The sequence below is a fragment of the Hylobates moloch genome, unplaced genomic scaffold (genome assembly GCF_009828535.3).
Source record: "Hylobates moloch isolate HMO894 unplaced genomic scaffold, HMol_V3 SCAFFOLD_3, whole genome shotgun sequence".
Classification (NCBI taxonomy): domain Eukaryota; kingdom Metazoa; phylum Chordata; class Mammalia; order Primates; family Hylobatidae; genus Hylobates; species Hylobates moloch.
In genome coordinates, this window is record NW_026652278.1 from 54548551 (window position 1) to 54565685 (window position 17135).

The 17135-nt window shown below is 41.6% G+C and overlaps 1 protein-coding gene across 7 annotated transcripts in view; it reads right to left on the minus strand.

Annotated features, from left to right (window-relative positions):
- The window catches only part of FAM13C (family with sequence similarity 13 member C), a 117052-nt gene extending 100317 nt beyond the window's left edge, over positions 1–16735 (minus strand). For 4 of the 7 annotated variants that reach the window (XM_032137827.2, XM_032137776.2, XM_032137767.2 and 1 more), the window contains exons 1-3: positions 16246–16734; positions 9751–9807; positions 5841–6045 (exon numbers count right to left, since the gene is read on the minus strand). In XM_032137827.2, coding sequence (XP_031993718.1) covers positions 5841–6045; positions 9751–9807; positions 16246–16307 — 324 coding nt within the window. In that variant the 5' untranslated portion in view covers positions 16308–16734. Of the gene's footprint in view, positions 1–5840; positions 6046–9750; positions 9808–14864; positions 14883–16245 lie in introns of those variants that run through there. The other 3 variants (XM_032137783.2, XM_032137791.2, XM_058436263.1) reach the window with 3 other exon arrangements.
- Between the last annotated feature and the right edge of the window lie 400 nt (positions 16736–17135).

The window sequence follows — 17135 nt, forward strand, 5'->3', positions numbered from 1 at the left end:
AGTGGGGATGACAAGACTGCCTCTACCATTGCTAAAAATGAGTGCCCTCTGGACAGTTATGAGGTCCATTACAGGAAGTTGTTTCCATTAGTTAAGTCTAATCCTCCCCAGATTTGGTTGTCAGGGATTAATTTTACGATTTACATGGTGATCAATACAGGATAATTGTTAATTTTTCACAAACTATTACAACATATAATCTGTGCCTTAAATCAGTTCTCCTTTTTGGAAAGGGTGTTTTCTATCTAATTAGATATTACATAAGGGGCAAACTATCACTGGATTCCACTTTGATCAGGAGTTTATGCTTAGCACCAACCAACTCAACATCTCCTAACTTCAGGATTCACTATCTCAATGAACTCTGGCAATAGCATCCCTAAAACATGTCTTTCCAGGAGACATGTCATTAAATGGTCCTTATTTAAGGCATTCTTTTGCAAAGCTTATTGTCTAAGGAAGAAAGAGATAAACCAGCAGAAAGGAAAACTGATTCCAATTCAAATAAGCATTCTCCTCCTTCTAAATACCTTAAATTATTTGAGGGCATTCTTGCATTGCCTTCCAGTTCCTGGTTTTCTGTTATATCAGTAAATATAACTAAATCTCTCACCTTTTCATTTTTTCACTCAAAGTTGGTGCAAAACTGGAATCTTTCATTCATTACTACACACAAAATCTCAGATTCCTCCACCCCACCCATGGTTCATTCTCATATAAGTGGTCATTGCCAACATTAAAGGAAAGTTGCTCAAACTAAAATTTGAATCTGATCCTCCAGAAGTAGAACTTCTGATTCTGACTTTGGCGATCAGAATAAAGGTAAGAAAAGTGGAGCATTAGGCCAAACTTTCAACAGTTACCATCTGGCTCCTTTTATCTGCCCCACACCTTTGTTGCTTTTTATTTTTAATTTTTTACTATTATACTTTAAGTTCTGGGGTACACGTGCAGAATGTGCAGTTTTGTTACATAGATATACACGTGCCTTGGTGGCTTGCTGCACCCATCAACCCATCACCTACATTAGGTATTTCTCCTAATGTTATCCCTCCCCTAGCCCCCCACCCCACAGTGTGTGATGTTCCCCTCCCTGTGTCCATGTGTTCTCATTGTTCAACTCCCACTTAAGAGTGAGAACATGGGTGTTTGGTTTTCTGTTGTGTGATAGTTTGCTGAGAATGATGGTTTCCAGCTTCATCCATGTCCCTGCAAAAGACATGAACTCATCCTTTCATATGGCTGCATAGTATTCTATGGTGTATATGTGCCACATTTTCTTTATCCAGTCTATTATTGATGGACATTTCGGTTGGTTCCAAGTCTTTGCTATTGTGAATAGTGCTGCAATAAACACATGTGTGCATGTGTCTTTATAGTAGGATTATTTACACCTTTGTTTTTAACCTGGTTAGGATAAGACTGACGAGCCACTCTGAGGTCCTACATCCAAACTTTGTGAAAAAAAGAACCCCGATATGGCAGTAGTGCAACATCTATGATGGTGCTTTTCAGTTCAAAGAGGGTTGTTTTTAAATTTACAAAGGTTGTGCCCATAGGGCCTTTATATGTGATTTTGGGGAATGATGATCCCATAGCACACTTGTTAGAACTCAGTGTTTTGATGATGGCAGCAAGCATCAGGTAAGATTTGTAGCTGTAACATAAACCCAAGTTGCCCCAAATAAATCCACCTTTACAAACAGAACCACTCTCTCAACCATACTGCATGGTAAACCTAATTAATGTGACATTTACCCTGCGATCAAAACTCTTATGAGATAGTTCTATCAAATTCTCCCATATTTGTCCAAGTCCTGGTGGAGCTTTGCCTGATATTAGAGAATGACACTGATCAGTGATAACTGTAGTTATTATTTAGAATGTCGACTTATCCACAGTTATTTCTCTCGTTTGAATCTAGCTACATCTAGGCCACTGGTTTTTACTCAGGGATGCATATGAGACTTGCCTATTGAGTTTAATGACCTACTCCAGACTTCATGAATCTTTTTTTTTCCTTTGAGATGGAGTCTTGCTCTGTTGCCCAGGCTGGAGTGCAGTGGCATGATCTTGGTTCACTGCAACCTCTGCCTCCAGGGTTCAGGCAATTCTCCTGCCTCAGCCTCCGAAGTAGCTGGGACTACAGGCGTGCACTACCATGCCTGGCTGATATTTGTATTTTTAATAGAGATGGGGCTTCACTATGTTGGCCAGGCTGGTCTCGAACTCCTGACCTTGTGATCCACCCACCTCGGTCTTACAAAGTGCTGGGATTACAGGCGTGAGACACCACGCCTGGCTGAATCTTTTAAGAGTATTATATCTTGAGGTTTTTTTTTCTCTGTAAAAACTATATTCATTCATTTTTATAAAATCAGAAATAACATTCCCTGACTTCTTTAAAAATCGGCTTACTCATTATCCTTCAAGACATTCTAATTTTGGTGGAATGATTTTACTGTCTTTTTTTGCATGTCACATTACGTGCTATGCTTATTATAAACTCTCATCAGACCTTTCACATTTTAAAATTATCGGTAGTAAACTAACCACAGCGATTCCTATTTCTGTCATCTATAGATAGTTACATTTTCCTCCAATGGTTGCCTGAGGTTTTATTCAGCTTTAGGCTACAGTTTGTGTCTTTGGCAAAGATAAATCTCAAGAGCCTCATAGTAAAGGACCAGACACTTTAAACAATTGACACTTCAAATGACAGACTCTTGGATACAGGCATCTGATGACACCAGTGGGCTGAGTTGGGATTTGTAGAACTTTAGTGGAGAAGCAGACGGCTTCATGATACCACTAGCCCAAGATCAACAGGAACAAGAATTAATTACACAAGACTGACTGACGCTGGGTGTAGTGGCTCATGCCTATAATCCCAGCACTTTGGGAGGCTGAAGAGGGCAGATCATTTGAGACCAGCCTGGCCAACATGGTGAAACCCCATCTCTACTAAAAATACAAAAAAAAAAAAAAAAATTAGCTGGGCGTGCTGGCACGTGCCTGTAGTCCCCATTACTTGGGAGGTTGAGGCAGGAGGATCCCTTGAGCCTGGGAAGTGGAGGTTGCAGTGAGCCATGATCACACCACTGTACTCCAGCCTGGATGACAGAGGGAAATTATATCTCAAATAATAAAAATAATAATAAGATTGAATGGACTACTAAGGAAAATTTTATTTTGGTTATTTATTTAGTATAATTTTTATTGGTCTATTCTTGAATATATAAGAAGTCCTCTCTATACTTCAGCTATCTGCAATTCACAACAATTTAGTAAATGCTGCTAATATAAACTGAAATAAAACATTTAAAAATGGTATCGGAGTCTCACTGATCCCCAGAGTTCAGAAACTCATACCAAGTGTCCTTACATTCTTACAGCAATAGGATAATTTGTATGCATTCAGTAATAATCTGTCTTCTTTTATCCCCGATATAATTGGAAAATTCCATTATTCAACAAATGTCTTGCTTGGAATGGAAGGCATTTGAGAACGAAGCTCATTGTATCAGATAGAACAGGCCACTTAAATTCCAGTGGGAATTTTACCTGCAGTCCAGGATTCCAATGCTGTATTATAAGCAAAGACTATACAAGCACATTTCTCCCCTGAAATCTACCTGTGTATGAGCAACAGGTTGGGAATTACATGCCCCATTAGCACCTTATTACAAGTGACAACTGTGTAATTTCTGTGAGGCCAGACTACAGGATGAAAAGAAAGAGGGCAGTCTGAAGAGACATGGCTGGTCACCCTGAACCTTACTGTTTCATAGGTGACTCCTGGTAGGATATTCAAGGTCAGTGCATCCCTGGGATCAGTCACACCTGGGGGCAGCCTTTGGGGAACCTGTGCCCTCCCCAGCATGACTCTCCTAATTAGTTAGGTGCTGGAGTGCATTCAGTAACAATCTCAAGCTTATCATAACTCAAATGGTATTTCACACATCGCTGCAACAAGAGTGACACTCTGTTTAAGATCATCACAACACACCTTCATTAATGCAGAGGTCATTTTCATCTCACTACGAAATTAACTGACTAAATAAGAGGTTGCAATGCTAAGGAAGAAGGAAGATAAAAATCACAAGGCAAATAACAAATTTGCAAGGTTAAAAAACCTGCCCAGCCAAAGTTGTTATAACAGGAAGATCTCCTGACGCATATTTGCTAAATAGGACTGGGCTTAAAAGTTATTACAGAATTAACCTATTACACTTAAAGCCTCCAACATTAGTTTTAAAGTTAACATCTAAATGTTAACAAAAAAGCAAAGTTAACACTTATGGAACTTCCATGTCCCCAAAAATATGTTAGGTGCATTACACGTAAAATCTCAATGTTGGAAATATCCACCACTTTGTAATTACGAGTTATAGTAGATTATATTAATTCAACCTTTTTTAAAAGCATCAGAAAGGCCAGGCATGGTGGCTCACTTTCATAACCTGAGCACTTTGGGAGGCTGAGGCAGGTGGATCACTTGAGGTCAGCACTTGCCTGGTCAACATGGTGAAACCCCGTCTCTACAAAGAAAATACAAAAATTAGCTGGGCATGGTGGCTCACACCTGCAGTCCCAACTAATAGGGGAGGTTGAGGTGGGAGGATCGCTTAAACCCGGCGGTGGAAGTTGTAGTGACCTGAGATTGTGCCACTGCACTCCGGCCTGGTTGACAGAGTGAGACCCTGTCTCGAAAAAAAAAAAGCATCATGAATTATATGTATGAGGGATTTTTAATAGTCTTTGCTACATTCTTATACAAAAAAAGTTGTAATTAATAAAATATCCATGTATTATCAAAATGTATTGGAAAAATGTTTCCTTTATTCATTTAAATGCTTATTGACGTCAGAAAACCAGATACTACACACACATACGTACTTGTATGTTTATTCCAGCCTGCTAAACTTCAGCCTAAAAGAATAGCTCTGGATGAAACTGAGACTTTTTTTTTCTGCAAGTCCGCCCCAGTTCAGCCTTCTCCTGCCTCACCTCTCCGTAGTGGGACCAAGGCCCACCACCAGCCGGTAATTTTTGTTTTCCGTGGTCTCGATCTCCTGACCTCGTGATCCGCCTGCCTCAGCCTCCCAAAGTGCTGGGATTACAAGCGTGAGCCACCACGCCCGGCCGAAACTGAGACTTTTGATTTTGCTGAGCAGAATCCCACTGAGGCACGAAAACATCCTAGATGAATGAAAACAGAGAGAGCCTTCTCCATCTTCCCCCCAAAAGAATGCAGCTGCTCCTTTAAATCAAAGTCCAATCTCCAGGCGTGGTGGCTCAGGCCTGTTCCCAGCACTTTGGGAGGCCGAGGCGGGTGGATCACCTGAGGTCAGGAGTTGGAGACCAGCCTGGCCAACATGGCGAAACCCTGTCTCTACTAAAAATACAAAAAAATTTAGCCAGACATGGTGGCAGGCGCCTGTAATCCCAGCTACTCAGGAGGCTAAGGCAGAAGAATCGTTTGAACTCAGGAGGCGGAGGTTGCAGTGAGCCGAGATGGCGCCACTGCGCACCAGTCTGGGGGATAGAACGAAACTCTGTCTCCAAAAATGAAAATAAATAAATAAAAGTTAAAAAAATAAATCAAAGTCCAATATTTAAGAACATGTTTTAAGGGGCACTGAATTATTAGCTGGCTCAGAGTACCCAACTTGTAACCTGCGAGAGCTTCCACGTGTCTCAAGCCGGCAGAGCACGCAATGACAAGTCGTGCCAATCCCCTCCCGCAAAACAGTGTGCTCAAATCGTCTGCCAGAACCCTGTGCCCTAGCCTAAGAATCACCCGTCTTGGCAAAGGCCTGAGGAGAGAGAGCTGCTACCTGACTTTCTCCGTGGCTCCTCCCGCTCTCTGCTTTGAAGATGGACTTGGGCTTCCTGGACTTGAAGTTGCCCATGCTGGGTCGCAATACGCTGTCCACAAGCACGGTCGCCTCTACATTCTGCTGCTGCGGCTCCCAAGAGGGCGGCGCGTGCTCCTCTACCAGAGCCCCTGCGTCGGGGTAGTTCTCTTTATTGTTTTCATCTCTAAAACAGGAAAGGCCCAATTTAGAAAGTACCTTAAAAAAAAGATGAATAAACTGCTGCAGGAAAGAGGGCTGGAGATATTCATTGCTGCTGTATTTATAGGATAGATACCTCGCAAAATTTTTAGCCTACACAATTTTGCATGAACAAGAACTCAAAAGAAATCTGAATTTCACTCTATATCACTTCACCTTCCCTTCTGATCTTTGTTAATGGATACATGATTTGTGTAGTTGTAACTATACACATATCATTATTATTTTTTTTAATTTTCGCTTTAAGAAACTTTCACATATGTCATATTTCCCTTTCACAACAATAATGTGATATATTCAGGTGAGATATCATCATCTCTACTTTATAGATGAAGACTCTAAGAGATTAAATCACATGCCTAATGGAAAGCCTAATCCACACAGACCCAGAGGCCTCTTGTGGGTCTCCAGACTCACACCTGTGTTCTTGGTTCAAGGCACCATGCTTCCTCTTCATTGGCAATGTCAGTTTATAATCATCCCCCTACAACTTTCAGAGGTAATTAGAAATTTAACAGGATCTATTTTGATAAGCATGGGCCAAATTTTACCCAACCAGGCCCTCTGAACAATGCCCTGAATGCAAAGTCAAACATCCCAATGTCCAGGTTCTGGTTCTGAAGAAGATAGAAGAGGGCGGTGTTATCTGCATATATTCAGGGCTGGGATGGCACTTGTGTTCTTCATTCAACAATCAAATTCTGTACAATATCCCTACCCCCCTCTAGTTTCAATTTTCTCAAAAATACTGACATGATAACACTCTTATTTGAAGCCATTCTTCCCACTTAAATCTAGATGCATTTTATTTTTCATTCTGCTAAGTAACAAGCAAACACCACAGACATAACCAGAAGGGGCCTTCTCTATGTAATCAATATCATTAAACTTAATCTACCGCAATCACTGTCACCAGAACATGAAATGCATGAGGAGTGGCTGCTTCCTCCAAGTGTTGTTTTTCCCTCATGCTTCCTTACCAAAAGCACCCATAAAACAGCATTTGCAAAGTCACCTGGAAAGCAATTCCTAGCTGCTCAAGGACACCTAAAGCCAAGAGGCAAGACCTGCAAAGAAGGAATGCCCACCATTCAAGACGCCTTTTTACAAATAAAAGGCAGATTAAATTCACTGAGCTGGCATCAGGGAGGATGAGTTCCAGGTAGTCTTTGGGAAAAGAGCAAAGCAAATATCAAGATAGAGGGTCTGGAACATGGCCAGGGTGCAGTTGGACAAGGTATAAAAATAAAACTGCGTGAAATAGTTAAACTTGAATCCAGGACAAACGTAGTGCTATCTGGTAAAGGAGAACCTAACAATTAAAATAATTATTCAATGTTAGTAACTGAAAAACAAATCAATGCCAATGACACTGGTCAATATTCTTGCTGTGAGATCATTTACAATTTAAAAAATTCCAAGTCACTCATAGATTTGGAAATTAATATCAAACCATGAATTGGAAACTACACTAGTTCATTTGAACTACATTTTTCTCACTAAAAACCCATCCACTCCATGATCCTCCATGAGAAACAAAAGAAAGGACAGCTGCCTCTACAGTTACCTAAATGCTCGCATTTGAGTAGGATTATAGAACACTCAAGAATTAAAAAAAAAATAGGGGCCGGGCGCAGTGGCTCACGCTTGTAATCCCAGCACTTTGGGAGGCCGAGGCGGGCAGATCACGAGGTCAGGAGATCGAGACCACGGTGAAACCCAGTCTCTACTAAAAATACAAAAAATTAGCCAGGCGTGGTGGCGGGCGCCTGTAGTCCCAGCTACTCGGAGAGGCTGAGGCAGGAGAATGGCGTGAACCTGGGAGGCGGAGCTTGCAGTGAGCCCAGATCGCGCCACTGCACTCCAGCCTGGGCGACAGAGCGACACTCCGTCTCAAAAAAAAAAAAAAATAGCTTTTCAAATCTAAAATGACTCTTTTGATAGACTCATTCCCAAAATAATACCTGAACTTTGTTTTTATATCATGTTTTCAAGTCAACCAAAATTTAGAAATGTAATTTTGTTTACTTCCTTGACTTGGAAAGCCAGGAAAGGGGAGAGGGGGCCAAAAGCATCTTTCTTGCATTACACAAATGTAAAACCTGGTTACAAAAGTCATATTTAGAAACATATTTTCTCACATATTACTGGTTCCTCAGGATCTCCAAAACAGAATTAAAAAAGCACAGGTTATGTAATTTATGCCACTACTTATTGGAATAAATCATGACTGAGGAAAAGCATGGTGTCCTGAAAAAAGCCAGAGTCTGAAAGATCCTCCCACTTATTAGTTGTGTGGCCTGGGCAACATCACTTCACTTCTATGATCCTCATTCATAAAATAGATGTAATATCTGCTTAACAGAGATAATACAGTCTCTGTGAAATGCCTACCATAGAAAGCTGACCCAAAGCTGCAACCCAATAAATGAAAGCTATTGTTACTCTCAGGCATGGCCTTAGCCATGTGGTTATTTGCAAAGGGAAAAAAAAGAGAGAGAGTTCTTTTTGGTTTCTGTGATGCCTCCAAGATAATTTTGAACTCCTTAGCAAGGAACACAAACCCTAGGAAATCTGTTCTTTGTTTACCTCTAGAGCTTCACGTCATATCTTATCTCTTACTTCCTCACTCCACCAGGTTCCCAGGGTTCCTACCATCCTGACAGTTGCTGTTTCTGCAACTCAAACAATTCTCTCTACCCTCTGTTGGCTTTCCAGTAAGCTGCTCCCCCTGCTTGGTGGCATCCTCTTTTTCTTAGCCTTGGACCTCACCAAAAATAATAATAATAATAATAATTTAAAAATAAATAAAAATTCATATGCCTTGTATAATTTTCTTCAGGAATCAATCCAAGAAAGCTCTCTGGGCTGTCTGATTCTTCTAAGTAAATCCACTGTTTACCTCCAGTATAGTAGCACTTAATGCACTGTAGCATCCACATCTATATTCTAGCCTATCTCCTATAGCAAACTGAATTCTTAGGAGCAGCATTGGTTTGTCGTTCTTCATCCCAAATCTTAACTGGCTGGCTCCTGGCACACAAAATTGGCCTTCAACAAATATTTTTTATCCAGTAAGTGGACTTTAAAGTCAGAGAGACTTGGGTCTAAATTCTGCCTCATAATGCTATGTTATCTTGGATGAACTATCATTCCTAAGTGTCAGTTTCTCCATCTGTAGGATGAGAAGGGAAATATCAACTTCCTTTTAGTTTAGATCAAACAATAAAATGTAGATGAAAGTGCTTGCAACAAAGTAAATGTAGAAGAAATGATTAGCAGTGAAGGTTTTGCCATGATACTATAAGCCCTTGATGACCAAGACCATACTACCAACACTCAATAACAAATAACATGTTTGGTAAATAATCTACAGCCTCTTCCTTTAGGGTGTGTGATGATAATATTGAGATAGGCTAATCAATACTCAGTTCAATAGGCTTTCATCAAGTGTTCCCATATATAAGTTACTGTCCTGATTGCTAAGAGGGTGGTATCCAAAAGCGGAAGAGACAAAAATTTTGTCAAGAGGTAAAAATCTAGTAGAAGAGATGAGACATGAGAACAAATAACTGGAATTCAAAGAAGAGATTAGAATTCAAAGGAAGGCCAACAGACATAGATGGTTTCTGTCTCTCACAAATATGAACCAAGCAATGGTGGCTTGTACCTGAGACTGGAGCAATCAGTCTGGTCTTCATGTAGAGAGACTGGATCTTCGTCACACCTGGAGAGCGGGAAGAAAAATCACATCAGACCCAACTGTCTGCTATAGCAGTAGCAGCAATAATCTAGAATTGTCTCAAGATTACCCTGGAAAACTAAAAGATGAAACATTCCTCATCATTCTCTCCCAAATAAGTTCTGATTCCTATGTCTCCCAGTTTATGATACCAGTGTTGTCATATCATGTGAGCTTAAAAGCTCAGAGCCAGACGTGACTCTCCTTTTTGCCTCCACTGTCCTGTGTCACCTAAACTAACAAGGATCTAAGTGTTCACAGCACTTGAGGGAACACTGGACACCAAGACTGGTAGCCTGTAGTTGGCTCAAAAGAGATTCCACTACATGTCTCTTTGCATTTTTTCTGCTTCAGGCAGTCCCAAACCAAACCAGCCTCCATTTAGTTTACTCTATTGGTCTCAGATTTTCTTCATCTTGTGAAGAGGAAGGGGTTCCTTTTCATAAAACTTCCGGATTAACTTTATGAAAAATCCTTGGCTCTTCCATATTGAAAAATCTCCAGTGCTCCATCCTGCCTAGGGGAACAAGGAGTAGGACCATCCTTTTGCTCTCGTGTAGGACGAAGCCTTTGTTCCTGTTCCCAACCATTCCCACCCAGCCCCATTCAAGCCTGGAATACTTTTTCCATCTTCAACTCCTACTCATCCTTCACTGCCCAAGTCAGGTTTCCCCAGCTCTGTACCTTCCCAGCCAAGGTCACCCATGTGCCATGTTCTCAGTCATGTGCTATGATGGTTAATATTGAGTGTTAATTTGATCAAAAGATGCCAAGTATCATTCCTGGGTGTGTCTGTGAGGGTGTTACCAAAGGAAATTAACATTTGAGTCAGTGGACTGGGAGAGGCAGACACATTCTCAGTCTGGGTAGGCACCATCTAATCAGCTGCCAGTGTGGCTAGAATAAAGCAGGCAGCAGAAGCTGCAAAGAACAGACTTGCTGAGCCATCTGGCCTTCATTTCCCTCTTGTGCTGGATGCTTCCAGCCTTTGAACATCAGACTCTAAGTTCTTCAGCTTTTGGACTCTTGTACCTATACCAGTGATTTGCCAGGGGCTCTCGTGCCTTTGGCCACAGACTGAAGCCTGCACTGTTGGCTTCCCTACTTTTGAGGTTTTGGGACTCAAACTAGCTTCCTCGATACCCAGCTTGCAGATGGACTATTGTGGGACTTCACCTTGTGATCATGTGAGTCAACTCTCCTACTAAACTCCCCTTCAAACATACATATATCCTATTAATTCTGTCTCTTTAGAGAACCCTAATACACGTGCCAAGTTCCTACTTTAACCTTAATTCATAAACATTTACTCTTCATTCTGAGGTTTTGGTAAACAACTATATCTCACCACACATCACTTTGTAATCCTTTGTACCACTGAGATCTTTTTGATTAGTTATTAATTCCATGAGTAGAAATAACTATAATTTATTTTCCTAGATATATTGCCACAGTGCCAGAGTACCCCAGAGACAGTAAAAAAATACTTGAATTGAAATATTAACTTTGTTCCCTAAGAGGTCTGGTCTCTGAAATAATTTAACCGCATTTATTGAGTATTTACTGAATCCAGGCACTGCATTAGACATTGGAACTGTACTTCGCAAACTCTCAGGGTTTAGGACAGACCAGTTTGTTTTTTATTTCCACACCATTGTGGACAAACACTTTGGTAAAAATGTCACAGCAATGTCAAATTCCTATTAAAGTTATGAGACACTTACTCCCTATTTCTGTTTTTTTTTTCTTGTCTCAGACAAGTTTTAAACAATTTGGAGACTCACATTTTGTGTAGCACTGCTTCTAAAGGACACAAAATTTGAAAAAGATCTGAACCCTGCCCTAAGAAATTCACAATGTAATCAGTAGACAAAAATAAAGCAAATAAATGCCTGCATACATAAATATAACCATAATATACTGTTTATACTATATGAAATAATTTAACATTTTAAAATATTCTTTACTGAAATTGGTGTATAATTAACCCACAGAATGAATCCAGTCCTCTTCCCTTCAAATCTTTAATTTATAGTTTGGTAGTGAGTTAAACAAAGGCCACCCACAGACTCTAACCCTTTCTACCTACTGAAATATTTTGTTACCTCTGGCAATTAAAAAAATTGGTTGCCCTGGTGCAGTGTCTCACATTTGTAATCCCAAAACTCTGGGAGGCCAAGGTGGACCTGAGTTGGAAGTTCAAGACCAGCCTGGCCAACATGGTGAAACCCCATCTCTACTAAAAATACAAAAATTAGCTGGGCGTGGTGGCACATGCCTGTAGTCTCAGCTACTCAGGAGGCTGAGGCATGAGAATCACTTGAACTTGGGAGGTGCAGGCTGTAGTGAGCCAGGATCACACCACTGCACTCTAGCCTGGGCAACAGAATGAGACTCTGTCTAATAAAAAAAAAAAAAATGCTGCTTTTAATAGAATAAACCAACCTTCCTTACTTTCTTGCCAATAGTCCACTCTGTCCATCTCATGGAAAACCAATCCCCAAGTATTGCTTTGTTCTCCTTCATTAGCAGCATTCAGCTAATAGATCACCTGGGCTTTGTAATGTGGATAAAAATGTTTTTCAATAGCAAAGTAGGAACATCAATGAAGAACAAAAATCTAGAATTGTTGCTTTCAAAGATCTAGGGCTTAAGTAGAGCTTTGGAGCTTCAATTCTGGAGCTCAACAATACCTATTGTTTGGGGATTTGGCAAGAACTTATTTTTCCCCCCATTTGATTTATTAATCTTTCTCCTCAAAGTACAATCAGTTAAAAATGGAAACTTGGCACCAAAACATACAAAGTTGGAGAAGATTCTGAAGTATGAAGCTGGAGCTGATTAGTTGATCCAATATTCATGTCTACTAAACAACTCCAGTTGCCACTCAAAGAACACAATTCCAAGCTCACAGAGCAACTGAAATAGAGCTACCTCCTGGCTTACACGGCACACGTTTACAACCTCTTAGTTCATTTGAGTTTTCATTTACCTTGGTAAAGACCATCAACTTCTATTCAATTAATAAATCATTTCTGTCCTTTCCCTGAAACCCCTTATTTCTTTGTGAAATGCTCAGGGTTGCTCCTTTTTTTCCTATTTGAACTTTTGCTCCCTCAATCAACCACAAACAAGAAAAAGTTGTGCGGTACTTCACAGCTCACTTGCTCTTTCATATACTCTCAATTCAGCCTGAGAATGCTCCGAGGTAGGAATTACCTTTGCACCTGGGCTAAGTTGTAAGTCAAGATCCCAACGCCTCAATTGGTGAAACCTGGATTGTTTCTGCTCCACCACATTAAGCCCAAAAGGCAAGAACCAAATAATCTCCTCAGTCTATATGCCAGAGGCTCACAAGAGACAGGGCATGCCATTCCTTAGAATAATGGTGGTGAAAGAAGTGCCCACAAGAAGTTCTCTTTGCTGCCTAAAACAGAAGAGAGGACTCAGACTGACTGTTAGATAAAATGTAGTTGTGCTATAAAGATATTTACACTTGCCCTGTAGTACCATGTTCCCTGAAGGCAAAGTTGCAGAGGTACAGCCTCCTGTGGGGTTTCTCAAAATGAACCACTTGCATTAGCACTACCTGAAGTACCTGGTCAAAACAGAAGTCTCTAGCGCCACTACATCAACTCTCTGAGGGCAGAGCCCAGGAATGTGGATTTTTAAAACAGATTGCCTACCTATAGAACTACTATGTTTCTAAACATTTAACACTGACCTAAAGGTTTCCAAACCCCAAACCAGCACTGTCCTGACACCAATACAATCCACCCATTCTGGGTTCCCACTTTGAGATAAAACCTGGGAGACTGCAATTTTCACAAGCTCCAATCTTCTTCCCCAGTTGATATTGATGATCAGTTAGCTTTCAGAACCACTGGTTTGAATGACAACTAATCAGAATTATTGCAGGCTTCATTTAAAATAGCAATTTAGCCAGGGCAATGTCAAGATTGATCATGGAAAAATATTAGATGAAAAGGTGCCACAGATAGGGAAGAAAAGGCCAAGGCCATTGTGACGAAAACATTGGGGTGGAAAGAGAAATTGAATTTGTCCAGAGCTGCATAGATAGTGCCAGGCCTGGGAAAAATCAAGAAGAAAATAAAATCTGTCCTTGAGTCCCTCCCAATTTCCCTTTCCCCTTGACTCTTCTAAGACTCCCAGCTGGCCAAGCATAACCATAACCATAACAGGTTAGAAAATAGGTTAGGTAAAATAATTCATATTGAAGTATTCATGACAATTTGAATCCACTTCCCAAGGGCACAAACTTTTTAATTTCCAATTTAATAAGGGTCACTACCAGAAGCCTTCATCCAAAGAAATCATCTCTAGATGAAATTTCAGGCATCGAAGAAAATAAGTGGGTGTGAGTAGAAGGACGTAGGAATGGGGTGGGGACATGAGGCAGAGGACCTCTTCTTGTATCCAGAACGTAGAGGGGAGAAAAGTCCCCCCTCTGTGTAGGCCAAGACCACACCCAAACATTTCCTGAGAACCTGCTATGTCTATATCTCAGGATACAGCACCTTGGTCCTGAGGGCTATGGGGTCATGCCCAGAGAAGCATGGGATATGGGTCATATTACTGAGGTGAGGGGAAAATGTTATTGTGGACAATGACTAGTTTTAAACAATCCTAGTCAATGATGTGTTATACCTATGAAGCTTTTGGTATGTTCTCAATAGGCTCCTTAGATTTTTATATTAGCCAGATGGCATACCAATTATCTCTCAGTGCCTTTTAAAATAAATCACTGTCACTCCTCTGAAAGTAAAAACATGATCTTATGCAATCAGAACTCCTTGGGGAGTGTCCAAAGACAAGGCACCAGGCTCTCCCCAGCATTTAACCATGAAACCTCTACAGAAAAAAAAAAAAAAAAAAGTCCATGTGAAATCTGGAGCTAAGTGTCTCCATTTTGAACCTGCTGTGCCTGTGGCTGACCGAGGATTTGGCCACACCGGGCTCCTGAGAATCAGGGCCAGAAAGCACTTAGTACTTTAAGCACAGCAAAGGGAGGAGAGCAGTACCTGTGCACCTGGAGCAGGAAGTCCAGGCCTCATCTTCGGCCTGCAGATGCACACTTTGGCACACCTCTCTTCCCTTCTCTCAGGCCTTTAGAAAAGCAACATTGCAGCACAGGTTACCAAGCAATCTTATAAACAGAATGTGGGTCCAAATGAGTATTTTACATTGCTTCTTCTAAAGTCAACCCTGTTTTTTTTTTTTTAAGTGACTCCACTTAAGTCTGCTCAAAACTAGACACTAAAGGAGCAGCACAGAGAAAGAGAGAAACAAAAGAATGTGGAAAACAAGAGGGCCTAGGAAGCACTGTACACCTTACCCCTCCCTTGCCAAGTCATTGTGACAGTGGCAGGACTTGGAAGCCAAAAGATACCTATTTCTACATTTATTTGCTTTTTAGGGAATTTTAGCAAACAGCTCCCCAGTTAGTTAGGCCTTCTATATCAAACTCATAACATTTTTAAAATGTAGTTGAGGATACAACTTTACACATGCCTTTTTCCTGAAAAGCTGTTTAGAGTGGCTTCTACAAAGGTTCCAGAAGTAAACATCATGAATTGGCCTAGAGAAAAAATGCTAGATGAAGTACATATTCATATATATGTATATATAAATTACATACAGTATTAGCAAAATACACTACCTGTTAATTTTTAACAAATATAGTATAACATTAGGAAAACATATTAAGGAAGGGATGGCAAAAATTAAAACTATAACATATAAATATCTTTAAAAAAATACTGTGCTTGCTGGCACGCTCCTTCATTCACACTCCTTCATTCCATGTTTAAAGGGTGTTAGTTGCCCTAATCAACAGCTTTAACCATAGGACCAGGTGATTCATTCGTCCTATAGCCACATCTCTGTAGTCAGAAGACAAAAATGACAAAGGGCATGCACAAAAAGTTTACTCTGATATGCCTTAAAAATCTGTAGACAAGAGAGGGCCAAGATAAGTTTAGCCTGTTTACCACATGCTGGAATTCAGCTCATTTCACATCTATCTCCTATTGCTGTAAATGTATATAGTGTGCACTCCATGAAAACTGACACCAGTGTTGGCAAAATACAACAAAGCTTCCTAACACATCAAATGGATTTTTAAAAATCTGAGCTCCAAGAACACACATCTTGGAGCACTGAGCTCCTGCAAGCAATCAGCTGGTTTTAATTTCTCTCCCGGAGCTGCTAAAATGCTGGTTTCAACCTGTAAAGATTTCTGGGCCCCATCAGGCAGCACGTCTCACGGTCTTCACAGCCCCAGATTCCGGGAGACAATGCATCTAAAACGAACAGCGGCTGGGAACGGTGGAGGATACCTTCACGATAGTTGCTTCCAGAGAAAGGCATGCAAGTCTAATTTTAATGGTAAGAATCACTTACTCTGTTACAGCGGTGCTGCTGAAGGAATTATCCTGAAGGCTGAAACAGAAACAAGAAAACATCAGCCAAGTCTGGCCGGGGAGCCGTCTCCCTGACTGCTCTCCGGGAGTTAGAGCACATACACAAACATGGCATTGCAAGACAAGTCTCCGGGCTCGCCCGGCACGCTCGCTCTACCTTGGGCTGCTGTCTGCACATGCTCGTAACGACACCCCCAGCAGGGGCCCAGCGGCACGGGCGAACCACAAAGCCCGGCAGCCCGCGAGGCTGCGGGGACAGAGCTGGGCGGGGCGCGGCGGCGGGGCTGGGACCCCGGGATCCAGCGAGGAGCACCCGGAGAGTTACCGCACGACCCCGACCTCGCCAGCCCAGGCGCCGCATTTAATCTTGGGCTCTTTGTGCCAGCCACCCCCCGAGGCTGGCAATGAGAATACCCCAGTGTTTCTGCCGAAGTGCTGAAATACCCGGGAGACTTGCTTTCTTCCACACGTCTCCTACCAATTTTACAGAGCTCACCCCAACCCCCCACACTCCCACCCCACCCCCAGGGATGGAGGCTCGCAGAGATTAATCTATCGTTCAGAAAAAGTCAGGAGAGAACAAGAAGGGGGAGGGGGATATTGCTGCTGTTTGGTGTTTTATTTTGTGTGTGTGTGTTGTTTTTTCTTGCCTAGGAAAAAGAATAGGCTCTGAAGCAGGGCTGGCTGCATCACACCTGATCTGTCTAGAGCGCTCTTATTTCAGTCCCGGAGACGAAGCGCCCAGCCCTGGACTATAGAGCTGTGAATGAACCCACGCAGGGCGAGTGGAGAATTTATTCCAGGGGTTAGCTGGTGATTAGGACACCGTGCAAGGGGTGGGGCTTGCTATGCCCAGAGCAGCCCGCTTGA